The following is a 20,213-nucleotide window of genomic DNA, read 5'->3' as shown; positions in this document are numbered from 1 at the left end:
AATTTGTTCCACCAGTTTTACACTTGGGGAAAGTCTTGGATTGATCACAAAATCTCCCAAATGTCCATGCGAGATTGAATGTCAAAATCGATGGGTTCAGATTTCCACAGAAATTAGTCATTAAAATGTATAATAATTGGGTTTATTCGAAATCACAAATTCATAATAAAAAGCTAAACAAATAACTCCTCTGCCAAACCCCATGTTTATCAGCAGATTCGGTGCTTTCATTACAATCGTTGAGCAGCGTAAAAGATCTAACTTGGGCACTTGTTGAAGCAATAATAGCACTGCCGTGGCAAGTGATTACATGGTTGTTTAATCCAATGGTTTTCTTTGAGCACCTCTGACAAACTATTTTGACAGGTCACTAGGCTGAGCAATTGGCATCACATTGATTCTATCATGACAATATAGTGTTTGTGGGCATAATTATTAGATCTAAATCAAAATACAAAATTATCCAATGATATTATTTATCATATCGATGTGATTGAAGATGAAAAGGGGGTATTTAACTACTAAATAAAGACTGCAGGCTGACATTTCATGTCATTTATTGCACAATACCGCAGAAACTATTACAAAGCCAGCTCTATTATAATAATTAAAGATTGCTGATCGCAAAAACATTTGCTGCCCAAGATAAATATATTTCCAGATATCATAAATTGTCGGTAGATAATAATCATCTGGAACAACCTGATAGTTCTAATAACCCCACTGATATATTTATAGCTACACTCTCACAGATTGACAGTTTTGACACTCTTTTTAATAAAAATTGTCTCAGAATAAGCTGATTCTGGCATCAATGCCTTCAATTTGATAATATAAGATTTACCCACAAGAAGATAGATCTCAAATGTTATGAAAACTGCTGGTAAGTTATTTTTGCATAACAGTGTTTGAAACGCTTTTAGCCATAAAACATTTATTTCAAACATAAATACGAAAAAAATGTGATTTGATCTTTTGTCAGCAATCTTCTATCACTGGTTTCCAAATATTTTCACAACAGTTTGTTCATTCTAAGCCAGAATATTAAAAGAAGTCAAAATGGTCAATCTGTGAGAGTGCAGCTTTAAAGCACAATAAGTTTTCTACCAATAAATTCCTTAGCACTATTACATGGCACTGCTTCATGGTTTTAAGTTTAACCTAAGTAGTTATGATGCTAATGTTGAAGGATGTTCTCAATGTAAGGTCAATAATTATAGTTAATCCTGAAGTTATGATGTCCCAATGGCGATGTGTTTAACATGGGTGACATCTATGCAAGGGTGTGTGTTTCTGTAGGCCATGATCTGCCAGAGACAAACTTGCATCCAGCTAAATGCCACCACAATACCCGTGTGCCAAATTTGATGACTTGAACCAAATACGTTAAAACAACCTGAAAAGATAATGTACACTGTTAACTCACAGGCTAAGACACAGCTATGTTTAGTAATAATTACTTCACCTATAACTTGATTAATTATTGTAGAGATTGATAAAACGCGAGCACATGTGTATGATTTAAATCACAAGATTGGCCCCAATCTGTAACCATGACATTGGTCTTTGAGCCTTTTCTGAAACCATGCACTTAGCATTTGACCCCTGTCTGTACCAACGACCATGATAGTTTGGCCTGTCTGTAACCATGACTTTGGCTGTTTGAGCCCATCTGTAAACATGACCTAGGTTTTTAACACAAATCTGAAACCCTAACCCTGGTCATTGGCTCCTATCTGTAACCATGATCTTAGTAACTGGCCTCCTGTCTGTACCAATGACCTTGGTTTTTGAGACTTTCAGAAGCCATGACCTTGATCTTGGGCCACAATCTGTAACAATGACCTTAGTTTTTTACTCTTTTAACCTCTTTCTGTACCCATTTGTCTTTAACCCTATCTGTAACCATGACCTTGGTTTTTGATATCTACTTGAACCAACTCCTTGGCCATTGATCCAATCTCATTGGCTATTTGTACCATGACCTTGACCTTCGCCCAAGTCTGTAACCATGACCTTTGTCTTTGACCCCTATCTGAAACCATAACCTTGGGTATTACACCCATATCTGAAACCTTGACCTTTGTTTTCTAAAGGATCAGTAATCATGGCCTTTGTCTTTAACCCTTATATGTAACCATGACCTTGGCCTTTAGACCTCTACATCTACATTTATCTATACAGATGACCTTTAAACTTTGAGAGCATGTACTTCACATTTCTTCAATCAGTGGAATATTGTTCAAAAGCAAAAATTTATTGTTCAGCTTATTGTAGTGGTGCAAATAGTGCATGAGCTGTATAACAGCCATGTGACCTTTCATCTCTTGACCTATGACCTTAAACTTTAACTGGTGCATCTGAAAGTGTTTTATTATCTTAAAGTTACCAAAGAATGTTACTATTAAAGAAGGTACTTAAATAGATAACTGAGATACAGGAATCAATTTTGATAATTTTATTAAATGACTAAAAATATCAACAGTTAACAAACCAACTGCATGAGAACAAAACAACATCGCAACATCACAGACAATAAACTGGAACAAGACAGTAACCATTAAATAGATAGGGATAAAAACAGTGCTAATTAACATGACTGTGTCAAATAACTGGATTTTAATCACAGACAAGAGCCCTGCGAAGCCAAATTGCTATCACTTGTCTATTGCTGTTGTTTTTCTAATGCGCCTTGCCAAACATGAGAGTAGTGTCTCTTGGCAACATGTGTACCAATTTTCAATAGGACAGGTTAAATATTTTATAAAATGATCTAGCTGCTGCTGCCGCCACATTTAATAATTGTATCTATATAATAAATTTTGTATTGTATGCCAACTAATGTAATATTCTCTAATTATACAACATCAGTATGAGGATTTCATATTAATATCATAGAACAAATGGTTAACAACCCTGTTTTAAACCCAACACATTCATATACATTACTTCACCATACAATTAACAGTGTGTGTATACCATGTGATAAATTACGTCATAAATGCTACGATGTAAGGCAACATCTTGCGTTGAATGAAGACTTAAAACAAAGATAACTTATTTTTCTTCATCATTTTTAGATGAACTAAAAGGTTCGGTAGTCTATGCCGCTTTAAGAGCCCGTTTTCATTTTTACAAGAGTTTGATTTGGCGATTAGTTTCCTCAAACACTAATCAAGAAACCAGTTTCCAAAATAATGTTTTGACAGCACTCCGTCAGATGTTTGTTCAAGTTTTTTTTTAGAAACTAAACTCTCAATCAATCTCTGCTTAAAGACCGATGGCGGGGCTCTTAAGTGGTGTAGACTGTGCTGTTTGATTTAAAATGGTGAAGAAATACTAAAGTTATCTTTGTTTGAAGAAGAATGTTGCCTTCCGACGTAGCATTTATGACGTAATTTATCACATGGTATACACACATTGATACTTCACTTTTGCAGTGCCATTTACAAAATATAACAAATAAATAAAAGGAGGTTTAAGGTTTTGATTGGTGTAAGAAAAATGATTAAATGCCATTAAAATTAAACATGTCACAAACAAAGATAAAAATATATGATATATTGAAGACGTTAATGTATAAAAGTGTAATAATCTACGATTGAGTATGACTTCAGATATATATAATTGAAACAAAATATCAAAGAAACTGGAAGGTAAGTCATAACTTTGATTTAATTAAAGTCTGGAAGTTAAAACTACAATTTTTTTTATTAATTTTCTATTATAAAATGCATATCAAAAGTTAATAATATTGTTAACTATCAAATCATTTTTGCTCTGGAAGTTTAATGGATATACTGTTTTTCTAACAAGATTTGTGACAACTGTTTCAGCTGCACTTGTTTTATTTTAATATATGTGTAAACCATCAACTATTCCACATTTATAAGTTAACAACGATGTGATTAATCCTCTCGTTAACTCTAACAAAGTTCTTAACAATTGCCCCATTATCAATGTTCTTAATATTCAGTTTTCAATTATATACTAGTACTTCAGATTCATTAATTTTGAGCAATATGCATAAAAATACAAATGTAAAACACAATCACACAGTTGTAAATATTCATGACTATGTTTCATCAATGATAGTCCTTTTGCTAAACCCACTGCTAAAAAACAAATAAATATATGCCATTTATAAAAATCTGATTCTTATTAAAAGTACATTATGATACAAAACTTTTTTATGTAAATGCATATCTGTGGAGTCACCGTAGCAGTCAAGACAGATGCATTTTTATTTTATTTTATTTCGCTTTTGATTATTTCCATATTTCAATGCGCTGCTTATAATTAAAACCAATGAACCTTTAACATTTGTTTCGTAAACAACAAATGCATATGATATTGATTTTTCAACATACCGGGGTATCTTGACAATATATTCACATTTATTATAAAAATATTGCATCATATTAGGTGAAAATTAAAAAAAGCCATTTTTAACTACCATTAAAAGACCAAATTATTATTGCCATTCAAAAATACTTATTTTTCTATTTAATTTCAACAATCAATATTTATTAGAAAGATAAAATAACATATAAGTGCTACGGAGCACTTGAACAAATTTGTCATGTAACTGTACAATATGTGTTATATAACGCAGCAGTGTAGAATTGACTTATAATACTGTTTGCTTTGTCATTTGTAATTATCTGACACTTATTAAAGGGAATAGCTCACAGGTTTTATTTTGCAAACAATGTTTTCTTAAACCTTGTTGTAATTGAATATGATATCACTGACGTTTATAAACAAACAGTAACTGGTAGATTGTGACCCAATTTAACAGAATTTTGTATTTTCAAGCCTAAAGTAATTCAATTTCCAATCCTGTTTAAAGCTTTTTTAGCAAAATAGAGAATTTATGGCATATCTTTTAATAATTATTAAAAGAAAAGCTCTAATTTGAACTTTTGATGATGTTTTATTATTGTAACAACCATTTTGTTTTCATTTCACAGGAAATAAATTTTTCTGTATATCTGTGACCCTTTTAAATGTGAAGTAGTCCCTTTAACACTTTCTATCATGCTATTCAAAACATCTAACTAGCACAAATCGCACAAGTATATATCAACATCGGAAAAAACATATACATCACAAAGATTGCACATGTGCAATTTTAATAGACTGTTTTTGCACATTCAAGCTGATGTTCTTTAACATACAAATTATTGCATTTTTTTTAACAACAGGCAGAATCAATTGAAATGTAACAAGAACATAACTGGTAGACAATCATTTAAATTAGACTTTCCCCAGAGCAAACCCAAATTTTTTCAATAGTACCGGGTACTTAATATCCAAATTTTCAACAGCTCCTTCTATATAAAACCAATAATTTGAGCAAGCCCAGAGAGCACTTCACCAGTGTCAGGTAGAGGTTTGGATGGGGTGGAAGCTAGAGGTTATACATGGCACTCTTGCTTCGTCTGTAAAGCAGCTGCTGTCCAGCCGAGTGCCGGATGAGGTCAGGAGTCGAAGCCAGAGGTGTCTCCTCTGATAAAGCAACTGCCGTCCGGCTGAGTGCCAAAATTGGTTGGGAATGGAAGCCAGAGGTTATATATATGGCACCTGTGTCTCGTCTAATAGTAAAGCAACTCTTGTCTCAACAAATGCCATAGGTTATACATGGCACTCATTTCTCGTTTGATAGAAAAGCAGCTCTTGTCCAGACAAGAGCCAGAAGAGATTGGGAATGGGAGACGGAGGTTATACATTACAATTGTGTCTCGTTTGATTGTAAAGCAACTCTCATCCAGCTGAGTGCCAGAAGAGATCGGGAGAGGAAGCCGAAGGTTATACATGGCACTCGTGTCTCGTCTGATAGTAAAGCAACTCTCGTCCAGCCGAGTGCCAGAAGGCAAAGGCCATAACGATGATCAGGTGCCACCATTGGTGACTGTGGCCAAGGAAATTAAATGTTCCTGAAATAAACAAAACATCATGGTCATTGGCCGAATTTGATTTGAAAACTGTATTGCTTTTTTGTTTACCTTGGTCCATATTCAATATAATTCTTAGCCTTAGACACACCTCAGTGATTCCATTCCGTCTACTGGTCAATTAATTTTACAGTCAAATCGAAATTCTACTCTTAACTTTAAGATTGATATCAGTTAGCTATTGAATACCGCTCCTGGGTTGATATTCAATATAATTCTTATCCTTTAAGACATGCCTTATTGTTCACATTCAGTCAACTAGTTTTACAGTCCAATTAAAGCACTTAAATTCTGATCATAAAATTAAGTTTAATCTTAATTTGATATTGAATATGGTACCAGGACTTCTTATGAAATGAACATTTATAACAATGAACTGGTAATCATGATGTATTGTTTACTTTTGCTCATCAACATCATGGCTTGCCCAAGTAGTAACTATTTATTTGGGAATTTATCATATAACCTGATGAGTTAAACAAATTTGGAGCGAGGTTAAACTTTGAAAAATAAAAAAAAGACAGTATAGTCCACAAGCATCAATCAAACATTGAATTAAAGCCATGATATTAACAAGGAATGTATGTAAGGACAAGTTATACACAATGTACATTTTTTAAATGGGATGGGTGTTGCTGTGTGTTTTTTCTACAAATAAAAGCTATTTGTTATAAGAGAAGGTATATGTGCTTGCTGTACATGTATAATATGGTAAGTAAGATGTTAATTGGTAAACTAAATTCAACAGTCTGAAAACTTTTCACCTGTCAATTGGATTTCTTAGTTTATGCAATGGTAACTTATATTGAAGTCATTCTGTTACTTCTGTCATTTTATAGTTCTATATTTTAGCCATTGTATTTAAATTAAATACACTTTTAACAGACTTTTACTGGCATTGTCTAATAAACTTGGCTTCCAAAAAGTTAACCGCATACTTTTTGAAAACTTGCTCTTCATATTAATTAGCTCCACAAAGACAGGTTTAAAACAAGAGATGTTTGTCAAACATTATGCCCCCCCTGAGCGCCATGTTGTCAGGATTATATGGACAATTGAATGAAATATCCATGGACCGAAATGACAGCTGATTTGTTGCTGTTTTAAGATTATGACCATTAAAGTGTGAGGATAAAGTGTGTTATGACCGTCATGACCTTTGACTCTATGAACACAAAATCCAGAGTCATCAGCTGGTCACCAGAAACTTTAATGTCAAGTTTGAGGGCCATGGGTGCAGGCATTGTCAAGTTATCACAAGACAAGTTTTTTTCGTTCAAGGTCACTGTGACCTTGACCTTTGACCCAATGACCCCTTAAATCATAAGGGGTCATCTACAAGTCAGATGCAGTTGAGTTATCACTCGGACAACCTTTTACCATTCAAGATCACTGTGACCTTGACCTTTGGCTCTATGAATCCTAAAATCAATAAGGGTGATCTACTAGTCAGGTTTAACATCCATGTCAAGTTTAATGATCATAGGTTCAGGCATTGTTGAGATATCAGTGGGGGAAGATTTGTTAACTTTTTTGCGTTAAAAGTTACTGTGACATTGACCTTGGCCTGATGACCCCCAAAGTCGATAGGGGTCATCTACTGGGCAGGCCCAACCTTCATGTCAAGTTTGATGACCATAGGTCCAAGAATTGTCGAGTTTGCTTTCAAGGTCACTGTGACCTTGACCTTTGACCCCTAAAATCAATAGGGGTCATCTACTGGTCAGGCCCAACCTCCATGTCAAGTTTGAGGGCCATGGGTGCAGGCATTGTTGAGTTATCACTTGGACAACCTTTTATCATTCAAGGTCACTGTGACCTTGACCTTTGGCCAAATGACCCCTAAAATTAATAGGGACAATCTTCTGGCCAGGCTCAACCTCCAAATCAAGTTTGAGAGCCATGGGTGCAGCCATTGTCAAATTATCACTCGGATAACCTTTTACCATTCCAGGTCACTGTGACCTTGACCTTTGGCCCAATGACCCCTTAAATCAATAGGGACCATCTCCTGGTCAGGCCAATTCTCCAAGTCAAGTTTGAAGGCCATGGGTGCAGGCATTGTTGAGTTATCAATCGGACAACCTTTTACAATTCAAGGTCACTGTGACCTTGACCTTTGGCCCAATGACCCCCAAAAACAATAGGGGTCATCTACTGGTCAGGCCCAACCTCCAAGTCAAGTTTGAGGGCCATGGGTGCAGGCATTGTTGAGTTATCACTCGAACAACCTTTTACAATTCAAGGTCACTGTGACCTTGACCTTTGACCCATTGAGCCCAAAAACAATAGGGGTCAGCTTCTGGTCAGACCCAACCTCCAAGTCAAGTTTGAGGGCCATGGGTGCAGGCATTGTCATGTTATCACTCGGACAACCTTTTACCATTCAAGGTCACTGTGACCTTGACCTTTGGCCTGATGACCCCAAAAAACAATAAGGGTCATCTACTGGTCAGGCCTAACCTCCATGTCAAGTTTGAGGGCCATGGGTGCAGGCATTGTTGAGTTATCACTCGGACAAGCTTTAAAATTATTTTACCATTAAAGGTCACTGTGACCTTGACCTTTGACCCGATGACCCCCAAAATCAATAGGGGTCATCTACTGGTCAGGCCCAACCTTCATGTAAAGTTTGATGACCATACGTCCAGGAATTGTTGAGTTATCACTCGGACAAGCTTTGGTCTACCGACGGACCGACCGACCGACATACCGACATGCCTGTGCAAAGCAATATACCCCTCTTCTTCAAAGGGGGGCATAAAAATCCGACAATCAATATAAATTGGGTAGTGGTAAAAGACTCACCTGGGAAGACCCTTTCTGGAAACTTTGTTATGTAGAATGTGAATGCCAGCATTCCCAGCATATACATCACAACCACTTTTGGAATGAACATCTGAAAGGGCAATTGGAGATTAATTTAGGTATGGTAAAATTATGTATTGCTTTGTTTACTTAAATAATTAAGGATAAGGATACAATTATTTTTATTTAAAGTCGGGTATATATAATATCAAGAAAAATTTATAAGCTCAATAAGCTATTTTCAGACATGAATGGATAAGAATTATATTGATCACGGTCCATATTCAATATACATAAAATTATAATCTTTATCTGAATTCTGATTTTAAATTGACGTTAAATCTTAGTTTGATATTGAATATAGCCATTGGAAGAACGAGTGGTATACCAGTATGTATAACCATTTTCCACACCAACATTGTAAAGTATGAAAGGCATGCAGGCAGTTAGAATAACATTCATGTTCGCTTAAAAAAAATATACTCAGATAATATATCAGTAGTCGCAATAAGCAAAAAGCCCCAAAGCCCTGCACTGTTTTCCGGGCTTGCTCAAATCTCTTGATTTAATTAAAATAGCAGGACTTGTTGAAATTTATTGATGGCAATCACTAGTATTAGGCTTCAGGCATGTTCGTCCAACAGTCCAATATCGATGCCTGATATAAGATGGGCGATAAGTCCCTTCAATTGGATAATTCAATAAATGCAAAGTACATACCTGTACTACTTCGGAACCCCAGCCCCCATTTAGGAAATACCAGTGTGTGGCTGGGATTACGCCATAGGCCACAAGGCCTACGTAGACGCTGATTCTTTGGTAGAACCAGTGAACCGAGAAATACTGGGGATGAAACTGTACGAATACTATCAACGCAGATAATGCCGCTATTGTGAATAAATAAACATCTCTCCATATCTGCAAAATGAAAACAGTTAAATTAAGAATTCACTACATAATTTCAAACGCAAAAATAAATGTTCCATTATGCATTAGATCATGAAAAGGTGATCATACATAATACCGGAAGCTATATTTCAAGTAGGGCTTTAGTAAAGGAGTTATGGAAGGGTGCTGCACACCAGCCATTTTTGGTATCCCACCTCGAACCTCATGGAGACCAGCATGTGCACCCAACTGCCTTCTTAAAATTGAATGCTTTAGATAAACAAGCAGAGTGAGCGCAAAAGCTCATATGTTAAAAATCAGTCTAATAAGGGAAATATTTTCTTTAAAACAAATACAAGTTTATAAATATTCAAGGTATAAATTCCAAGAAAAAAGTATTTTACTACAACTAGTGATAACTAAATTGATTTCAACATATGTTATTCAATAAAAATATGAAGAAAACTAGAGATTGTGATTTTATATTCAAGTACAAAAAATACTCGTACTTACTGAAAGACAATAAAATGCATAATGTACTGCAGGTAGGTAGCAGCCTATAACACCGATAAGAATGCCAGCCAGATCGACGGCTAGCCATCTTTTACTGGCCCGCTCTGAATGACAGCCAAACATGTGGAATCCAGCCGAACACAGCATACAAAACTGCAATCATAATCAAAAAAAATTCTATGTATAAGCAATGATTTAAATAGTTTATACATAGATAAGTGTGTATACAACATTATTTCCGTGTATAAAGATTATACAAATGCCATAATTGCGCACAAACATGTAAAGTCTTTTGTTTAAATGTAAAGTCGATTGTACATGATTGTATTTGGTTGTCACAAACTACAATATCTGCATTTCCGCGTGTTCATATTTCATAATATGTGTTCCTCCATATTCAAACAAGACAAACATTTCTAACACAAAGCAGTGCCATACCTACAATGTACATGAAGACAACTGTTGTCGCTAGTGTAAAATACTAAATAAAATTCTTAAACAAGTGATGATGTTATATGTATCAAATTGTTAGGTTGATATGATAGAAGATGATTGAATTTGTGCATGTAGTTTTTAACTTACCTGATAGCACAAAAGACCAGCAGTGACAATCAAATGGTCTGCAACAGTTCCTTGATGGTTTGGGAGTTCAATGATGTTGTCATATAGCATGAAGAAAATGAACAGAAAGAAACCTCCCAAGTGTGACCAGATGTTCATTGTTTCATTTGTCCATATGAACATGCTGTAAAATAAGATCATGTTATCAACATGTGTGATATCGAAGCATTAAATGCCAAAAACTCTGACTACAGTTGAAGTTATCCCAAATACAATGTAAGCCAAATATGACTCATTCGAATCCTTCTTAAACATATATTATCTCAATTTTAGCAGCAAAATGTGAACTCTTTTCACCTCATAGAAAATTACATCAATTAATCACATGTTTTTGTTACATTCCATTAAACCCAATATCTAGCTATACAAAGACATATGTATATACCTTTTCAAACACAAGTTGAATGGAAGTGAGACCCGGTACCCATCAGTGACATATGGATTCCCCTGCAAAAACTCTGGAATGTCTTTATAGTCATGTAGAGGAATGTCTTTCTCATTCAAATCACAAAGTCCTGATGCAAGTGTTTTTTCAATACTTTCATTTATTTCAATATCAAGTATCTGGTAACTGTCTCGTTTCACCAATCCTGTCGTCTGTCTGTTTTTCACGTTTTCCCATGCCCCTGGTCTTCCAATCATTATGAACTATAAATTATTCCTACTTTTTCAGAAGACTTCCTAACAGAAACTTCTCAACGAAGTACACACGTCCCAAGCTTGATCCCTCTCGTTTTCAGCAACTCTGGATCATTATCATGTAAGAATGCAAGTATATCCTCTTGTACGATAGCAAGCTTTTGTATTTATGATCTTTTGAATGTCTTTACCAGTTGACAGACCATGTGGCACTTATTTTAAATCAAGTCACTTCCTGGTTTTAACTTGAAGTGCCTGTGGTTAAATGAAAATAATCAGGATATTTGTATTTCAGTTTGATTGCATTCTAATTGCTACAAAGCTATATTCAATCAAATACTTCAAACATTCATCCCAATGAAAGAAACTTGATTGAACGCTACAAACGTGTTCAGGTGCATGTTATGATGGGAATGCATGCACTGTCTTGTTTGTTTATGTTTTTCCCATGCCCACCAGGCACCTCCATTGAGAAGAGTACTTTTAATCGAACAGGCCAATTAAACCAGTTCAGATTAAAGATGATTTTTTCAGCTGAATAAAACAAAAGATAAACTAAGACATTTTTAGTAAGGTTTATTCTATTTGTGTCATTTATTTTGTTCATATTTCATTTTCGATGGTACGGTCTTTATTTTTTTTCGATATGTTAAACATAGAGAATCAAGTCCAGCAGAAGCAGGTGCGCGTACCCTAGAAACCAAAACTCCATAGACTTTTATCCTGTCTTTTATATCTTTCCAAGCAAAATGGCAGAACCAGTTGAAGAGAAAAAGGAAGCACAAGATACTAAAGCAAGAGTACACACCTATCCACTTATACGCGTAAGTGTACCGTAACAAAGTAATTATGTTATTACAGGATTTTTCATTTTAAGGAAGTAAACAATGTGTCTCTTAGTCTTATTTTTAGTTATGTGGTGAATTTTGTTTAAAAATGAAGTTAGGTACAAGATACAAGAATCTTTATTTAAAGTGGGGTATTATTGTGTTCAAAACAAGAAACAATTGTTCAATGGGCTATTTTCAGATAATAACAGACTCAGTTACATGACATGAGCATGTAACAACATAGTCCAAATAATTGTACGTTAAAGTTTTAATGCATTTAATGCTTGTTTTGTGCAAAATAGCTTTGCACTTACATGGTAAAATATGAATATAAACCTTTATTATCCATTCCAAACATAAAATATTTCACTAAATACAATTTCAATATTTTTTTAACGATTTTTGATATGACAATCACTCACAGGGATATATATTTTAGGTTTTAGTGGCCTGAATGATAATCACTCCATGTCTCCCATTAACCTTACAACCCTTGAGGCTGTTTTAAATGAAAAATAATCATGGGGAAAAAATTGTTCTTATATGAGAAAGGAATTACTAACTTGCTTATATTAAGTAGAACAGTGTACTGATACTGTTACAATTTATGATTAATAAAATTCCATTATAGAACCATTAATAATTCACTATACTTTAAATTAAAATATGAACATTTCTTACATATTTGTTCATGAACATTTTCTTGAATTTGCAGCATTCTGACATGAATGATGAAATGAAGACAGAAGCTATGGAGTTGTGCGTCACAGCCTGTGAAAAATTTGCATCAAATAATGAAGTAAGTGCTTCTGTATTAATGGGTCTCGCTCATGTTTTTAGACCAAAAATTAGTTTTTACCTTTTAACAATACATTGATAACATCACATGATTATTTCAATCAACTTCTTATGCAACAACAAAGCCGTAATTAGTGACCAATGCAAGCATAGGCATTATTAACGCTAATGAAAATTGTAGTCTTCAAAGACAATATTTGAGCAAATATCAACATTTGCTGAAGGGTTCCAGCTTTTGGTATCTTAGTTTTAATTGATTTGCCACACTTTATTTCACCATACAAAAATGTGTATTTTACAAAAATATGAGCTTTTAAAGAGACTTGATCACAGATTTGATGTTGGCATACTTTTTTTAACAATGATGAAACACTTCAACCCAAAGATACTTATCTGAATGGAATGTAATAAGTCCAACCCTATAATGATTCGATTTTCAATAGCATTACTAACGCTTTTCAGCAAAATAAAACATCTTGTGTCATCAAATGTTCAATTTTTCAATGAATATTAACAATTCATCTAATTTGAACTTTTGTAGATCTATGACTTATAGTTGCTAAAGGCATTTTGTTCATATGAAATAAAACAATTGATGTTTGACCCGATAAAGCATGTACTTAGTATCCTATTTTTTCAGCCAATAAAATGTCTGAGAAGATTGTATAAAGGAGTGGCTTATTTGTTAAAAATTTCAACGTTTATCAGTCTTCATGCCCTGCCTACTGAGAATCTTTGCTAGTGTTGCAATATTCGGAAATGCACTTTTCCAGTTTGTCGTAGTGTCTGTATTATACTTTAAAGGAATGTCACTCACAGTAATGACACTTTATATTATCAATCTGAAGCATTCCCATTGTATTTTTTCAATAATGCGTATTTAATTCAGATGTAAAAGATCAAGTCAGTCACTTGGCAGTTTAGTAGCAGATACATGTAGCATTTCTTAATTCCATTCAATAATAATATTGTTTCATCAAAACCTTGATCAAAATCAATATTAATATTATTCCAGAATGCTGCCAGAATGATCAAAGTATATTAAAACTTGATGATCCGAACATGTCCGAAGATGTTACGTTCATCGGAAAATATTTTCAATTGCCGAAAGGCCGTTCATTAAATAAATGGAAGTTGAGGTGTAGATATATAATTATGATTTTGATACAATAAAGCTTTGATCAAAATTAATTCATAGTATCAACTGTTCCAGAATGCTGCCAGAATGATCAAAGAGACCATGGACAAAAAATTTGGCGCCTCCTGGCATGCAGTGGTCGGTGAAGGATTCGGATTTGAACTGACGCATGAAGTGAAAAATCTGCTATACATGTTCTTTGGAGGAAATATGGCAATTTGTATTTGGAAATGTTCGTAGAAGATGGGACATGCTTTTTTCAACCAATGTTCAATGTTGACTATTACATTCCAGTTGTTCACCATTCCTGCTAAAGTTACTTTCAATTGATATTTTGTTTCCCTTTACTTTTTTATTAAGGTAAGCCATCCATCATTAGGATGCAAAGGTGTGTTAGTGCATTTTAGATATTGACATTTCGATTATTTTATTATGTTTAATTTATAATGATTAACCATAATATTATTTTTGCTTGGATTATATTTTTGAATAACTCCATAATGGCACTACTATTATGACATAGTAGTAGAGATAATAAAATAAAATTTATTATTATAATTTAGCAATTTTATTTAGTTGCTTTTCAAAATATTTAAAGCCTATATAAAAAATGCCCTCCATGAAGATGTTCAAACTTAACATTTTGTAACTTTAAAATGAAACTTTCCAATAGCAACTTTTTGTATTAATGATGGATGGATTTCCTTTAAACCGTGTGTTTACAGATTCATTCCTGTGTAAACTAAACATATCATAATGCATGCATATCAATATGGTGAACATACATTTGTAAAAATTAGATATGAATTGTCTTGTTGATAACCCAAACATATTTCTGTATACATGTTTAAATAAACACAACCTAATTAGTACATGTAGGTAGGCTACAATTCTGTTAACATGTACTTATTCTGTGATAAACAATTGTATGCATTTATCTCCTGTAACAAAACTATTTTAGTAAGGAAAACCAACAGCCCTTAATATCATCAAGTTTAAGATGAAGTATTATTTGCATTTTGATGTTAATAACTGTATAGTTTCTAATGTGATATTTTCATATTATATACAAAAAAGGATAAAATTAAAAAGGTTACTATTGTTTTTATTGATATATTGTGTAATATTTAAAGTGACACTAATATTTAAAATCAATACATAGACATGTATAACAAATATGATTTTTAGTGATAAACCTTAAACTACTTACTAAATAATTGCATATCTGGAAAAGCTGAAAACGCACAAATATTACATGACATGGTGGGTCCTAAAAGATTTACAGTGATCAGCTATCATCTCATAAGGTAGAAATACAGTGTTTGCTGCGCCTTGTTTTCAAATTAAACATGGTATCTTTCATTCGAACCATTGTTTTCCATATTTATTTATCCTTTTCGGTAAATTAAAACAACTGTATAAATTGTGGTACTGCTTATTTGGGAGTTTGAGTGCATCTTTAATTTTAATCACATGAAAAATGATCGATTCATTTGAATCTAGTTTTTAATTATAATATGAGAAAGTATTGAAAAGTGAACAAACACATGTAAGTATACATTCTATGTTCACTTTCATTTTTAGCTTGACTATTTGAAGAATAAGGAGAGCTATTCTACTAGCCCTAGTGTCGGTGTCACACCTTGGTTTACGTTTTGCATGAAAGCTCCTTTAGGTCATTATCTCAGCAAATACATGATGTATTCATTGAAACTTAAGATATTTATTCCCAAGTTTCAGGCCAATTTAATTACTGAAGTAAGATAACACTAATTTGAAAAATAGAGATTGCTTTTTTTGAAAAAGCGCTTGTCTCCCCTATTGTGTGGTCGCATCTGAGAAAAAATAAATGATGGACATGAAATTTGTAATTTTGGACTGGAGACGAACCAACAGTGAAGTTTGGTTTATTCACACGTATTAAATAGTGAATATCTACTGCGACCTTGACCTTTGACCTACTGATCTCAAAATCAATAGGGGTCATCTACTAGTCACGAACAACTAGCATACCAAGTATGAAGTTCCTGGACTCAAAGGATCATTAGTTATTGAGCGGAAACCGTTCCTCAGGGTCACGGCGACCTTGATCTTTGACCTAGTAATCTCAAAATCAATAGGGGTCATCTACTAGTCACGAACAACTAGCATACCAAGTATGAAGTTCCTGGACTCAAAGGATCATTAGTTATTGAGCGGAAACCGTTCCTCAGGGTCACGGCGACCTTGATCTTTGACCTAGTAATCTCAAAATCAATAGGGGTCATCTACTAGTCATGACCAACTAGCATACCAAGTATGAAGTTCCTGGGTGCAAGCGTTCTTTAGTTATTGAGCGGAAACGAAGTGTGACGTACAGACTGACGGACAGGGCAAAAAAGGAAATTGTGGGCCTTTATATTTATATTAATATTTGACTTGGAAATTCAGGTTAAGGTTTTGCACACATAAGTAAATATCTCAGCAACTACTTGATGTATTGCATTGAGACTTTATACAATGTTACTCAACCATCCAACCTACTTGAGTAACCAAGTTAGATAACTGTAGTTTGCAAATAATGGCCTTTTATTATTTGATTGAAATTCAAGTCAAGGTTTTTTGCATTTAACCACATTAAAGCCAGTACCTCAGCAAATACATCATGTATTGCATTGAAACGTTATACCCAGGCTCCCAACCATCCAACCTTCTTAAGTAATCAAGTTAGATAACCCTATCTTGCATATAATGGAAATAATAGCCCCTTTATTATTTGACTTAGAAATTTTGATTAACGTTTTTCATGTAAGCACAATCATGTAAGTGAATTACTCAGCAACTACTTGATGTATTGCATTGAAACTATAAACAATGAAGTTGGATAACTCTTTCTTGCATATAATAAAAATGCCCCTTTTTATTTGATTTAACTTAAAGGTTGTGCATGTAATGTAATTTTAAAGTGATCGATGCATGTTTCGTTTGCAATCCTAAAATTTAAAAACGGCAAAATATAGGAGCGCGCTGTCTCAGTGACAGCTCTTGGTTGCATATAAATGCATTAACTTAAACGCATTTAAATATACAAAATGACACGACATTTCCGACATTCATCAAAATTGGCAACATTCACGGCAACGCGGACAATTGCAACATTCACGGCATTGCGGACAATTGCCACATTCATGGCATTGCGGACAATTGCAACACTCACGGCATTGCGGACAATTGCAACACTAACGGCATTGCGGACAATTGCCACACTCACGGCAATGCGGACAATTGCAACACTCACGGCATTGCGTACAATTGCAACACTCACGGCATTGCGGATAATTGCAACACTCACGGCATTGCGGACAATTGCAACACTCACGGCATTGCGGACAATTGCAACATTCGCGGCATTGCGGACAATTGCAACATTAAAGGCATTGCGGACAATTGCAACACTCACGGCATTGCGGACAATTGCCACATTCACGGCATTGCGGACAATTGCAACATTAACGGCATTGCGGACAATTGCCACATTCACGGCATTGCGTACAATTGAAACACTCACGGCATGACAAATGCAACATTCACGGCATTGCGTCAATTGCAACATTCTCACGGCATTGTGGACCAAAAGCAACAATGACGGCATTGCGGACAATTGCAACATTCACGGCATTGCGAACAATTGCAACATTCACGGCATTGTGGACCAAAAGCAACATTCACGGCATTGCGGACAATTGCCACATTCACGGCATTGCGGACAATTGCAACATTCACGGCATTGTGGACCAAAAGCAATATCACGGCATTGTGGACAATTGCAACACTTACGGCATTGCGGACAAATGCAACATTGACGGCAATGCGGACAATTGCCACATTCACGGCATTGCGGACAATTGCCACATTCACGGCATTGTGGACCAAAAGCAACATTCACGGCATTGCGGACAATTGCAACATTCACGACATTCACGACATTCCCACCATTTATGAAACTGAAAACCTCCATGACATTTTAATCATTTGCAAAGTATACGGCAATCACAATATTCGTATATTCACAACATTCGTAACATTCACAACATTTGCGAGACTCAAAACATACACAACAACCACATCATTCATGATTTTGACGACCATGGCAATAATCATGACATTCACAACATTTGCAATATTGACATTGACGACACTCACATCATACATGAAGCACATACTCATATCAACATGTTCATATATACACGTTATTCACCACAACGTTCTCGACATTCATGACATTGATGACAATCGCAAGATTAATGACATTCAGGACATTTGTTACATTCACAACCTCGCATAATTCACGACATTCGCAACATGGTCGATATTCACGACCTAGGCAACAATTATAAAATTAACAATGTTCGCGGCATTTACAACGTGCGTGACATTCATAACATAGATGGCAATCGTAACATGTATGACATTCACAACATTCCTGACAGTTAGGACATTTGTGACATTCACAACATTCCCGACAGTCAGGACATTTGTGACATTCACAACATTCCCGACAGTCAGGACATTTGTGACATTCACTACATTCCCGACAGTCAGGACATTTGTGACATTCACTACATTCCCGACAGTCAGGACATTTGTGACATTCACTACATTCCCGACAGTCAGGACATTTGTGACATTCACTACATTATCGACAGTCAGGACATTTGTGACATTCACTACATTCCCGACAGTCAGGACATTTGTGACATTCACTACATTCCCGACAGTCAGGACATTTGTGACATTCACTACATTTTCGACAGTCAGGACATTTGTGACATTCACTACATTCCCGACAGTCAGGACATTTGTGACATTCACTACATTATCGACAGTCAGGACATTTGTGCATTTGTGACATTCACTACATTCCCGACAGTCAGGACATTTGTGACATTCACTACATTCCCGACAGTCAGGACATTTGTGACATTCACTACATTCCCGACAGTCAGGACATTTGTGCATTTGTGACATTCACTACATTATCGACAGTCAGGACATCTGTGCATTTGTGACATTCACTACATTTTCGACAGTCAGGACATTTGTGACAGTCACTACATTCCCGACAGTCAGGACATTTGTGACATTCACTACATTATCGACAGTCAGGACATTTGTGACATTCACTACATTCCCGACAGTCAGGACATTTGTGACATTCACTACATTATCGACAGTCAGGACATTTGTGACATTCACTACATTCCCGACAGTCAGGACATTTGTGACATTCACTACATTATCAACAGTAAGCGCATTTGTGACATTCACAACAACAGTCACGACAGCTAGGACATTTGTGACATTCACAACATTCCCAACATCCAATGAATTCGCGACATTTACGTCATTAACGTTAAAATGGGTTAAAAGTTGGTGTTTCGAATGAACATTCAAGGCTTTTCAATGCAAATATAGGTATGTGCAAATTATTTATGTTATTATATCAAAACTTCATGTTTATTGAGCATGTGGTGAAATCGTCTTTTAGTCCTCTCTACTATAAGTTAGATGTATATATATATAAGAATACAATTATATACATAAAACATATTCCCACCATCTCCGGTTAAAAGTGCCACCTTTGAATGGGTTATTATGGAAATGCATGAAAGGTGGCGTAGCTAGACCCCATATTTGGCGTAGTTCCGTTTTGATACGGAGTTGGAGGCATTTTTCGCGTTTTCTTGTGTATTCTATAAGGTGGGCAAGGGCTTTTTCCGGCATAAAATGTTACATAATTTCTAACAAAAAAGCCACGAGTCTACAGTGCCTACACGAAGCCACATGACTGACGGTATATGCACGCCATTCAGTTTTTAAAAAAAAATTAACAACAGTGAACCCTTTATTCTACGCGTTGCATTGCTGGAAAAGGTGTGACTATACAAAATGTTTATTATTCTCAATCAGTATATGAACAAACTTGTATTGTACTTATCAAACGGAAGCGGGCATGTTCATTATTACACACTAAGCAAAAAG

General features: G+C 35.0%; 2 protein-coding genes across 3 annotated transcripts; one reads left to right on the top strand and one right to left on the bottom strand.

Moving 5' to 3' along the window:
* Positions 1 to 218: 218 nt before the first annotated feature.
* Positions 219 to 11,884, bottom strand: LOC128223124 (progestin and adipoQ receptor family member 3-like). Of its 2 annotated transcripts, none has more exons than XM_052932395.1 (6): positions 11,173 to 11,884; positions 10,749 to 10,911; positions 10,167 to 10,319; positions 9,486 to 9,683; positions 8,766 to 8,856; positions 219 to 1,396 (listed from the first exon to the last, which is right to left on the bottom strand). In XM_052932395.1, the coding sequence occupies exons 1-6, from the start codon at positions 11,427 to 11,429 to the stop codon at positions 1,233 to 1,235; spliced, it is 1,026 nt and encodes a 341-aa protein (XP_052788355.1). In that variant the 5' UTR covers positions 11,430 to 11,884; the 3' UTR covers positions 219 to 1,232. The 2 variants fall into 2 exon arrangements, with proteins under 2 accessions (XP_052788355.1, XP_052788364.1); XM_052932404.1 differs by lacking the exon at positions 219 to 1,396 and adding an exon at positions 2,444 to 5,939.
* A 207-nt stretch (positions 11,885 to 12,091) lies between these two features.
* On the top strand, positions 12,092 to 15,288 carry LOC128218714 (dynein axonemal light chain 4-like). Its single transcript, XM_052926403.1, has 3 exons — positions 12,092 to 12,250; positions 12,972 to 13,055; positions 14,268 to 15,288. Exons 1-3 carry the CDS (start codon positions 12,176 to 12,178, stop codon positions 14,430 to 14,432), a joined length of 324 nt encoding a protein of 107 aa, XP_052782363.1. The 5' UTR covers positions 12,092 to 12,175; the 3' UTR covers positions 14,433 to 15,288.
* Positions 15,289 to 20,213: the final 4,925 nt, after the last annotated feature.

This window comes from Mya arenaria, chromosome 2 (genome assembly GCF_026914265.1).
Source record: "Mya arenaria isolate MELC-2E11 chromosome 2, ASM2691426v1".
NCBI lineage: Eukaryota > Metazoa > Mollusca > Bivalvia > Myida > Myidae > Mya > Mya arenaria.
The sequence above is the reverse complement of the archived record's forward strand: the minus strand, read 5'-3'. Positions and strand labels throughout refer to the sequence as shown.

Excerpts from the sequence above, each read along its gene's own strand:
- LOC128223124 (XM_052932395.1), bottom strand. The coding sequence starts at position 11,429 with ATGATTGGAAGACCAGGGGCATGGGAAAACGTGAAAAACAGACAGACG. Across the intron at positions 10,912-11,172 it reads TTCAACTTGTGTTTGAAAAG|CATGTTCATATGGACAAATG; the intron begins GTATATACATAT and ends CTTATTTTACAG. Across the intron at positions 9,684-10,166 it reads ATGCATTTTATTGTCTTTCA|ATATGGAGAGATGTTTATTT; the intron begins GTAAGTACGAGT and ends TTCATTTTGCAG.
- LOC128218714 (XM_052926403.1), top strand. The coding sequence starts at position 12,176 with ATGGCAGAACCAGTTGAAGAGAAAAAGGAAGCACAAGATACTAAAGCA. Across the intron at positions 12,251-12,971 it reads ACACCTATCCACTTATACGC|CATTCTGACATGAATGATGA; the intron begins GTAAGTGTACCG and ends TTGAATTTGCAG. Across the intron at positions 13,056-14,267 it reads AATTTGCATCAAATAATGAA|AATGCTGCCAGAATGATCAA; the intron begins GTAAGTGCTTCT and ends CAACTGTTCCAG.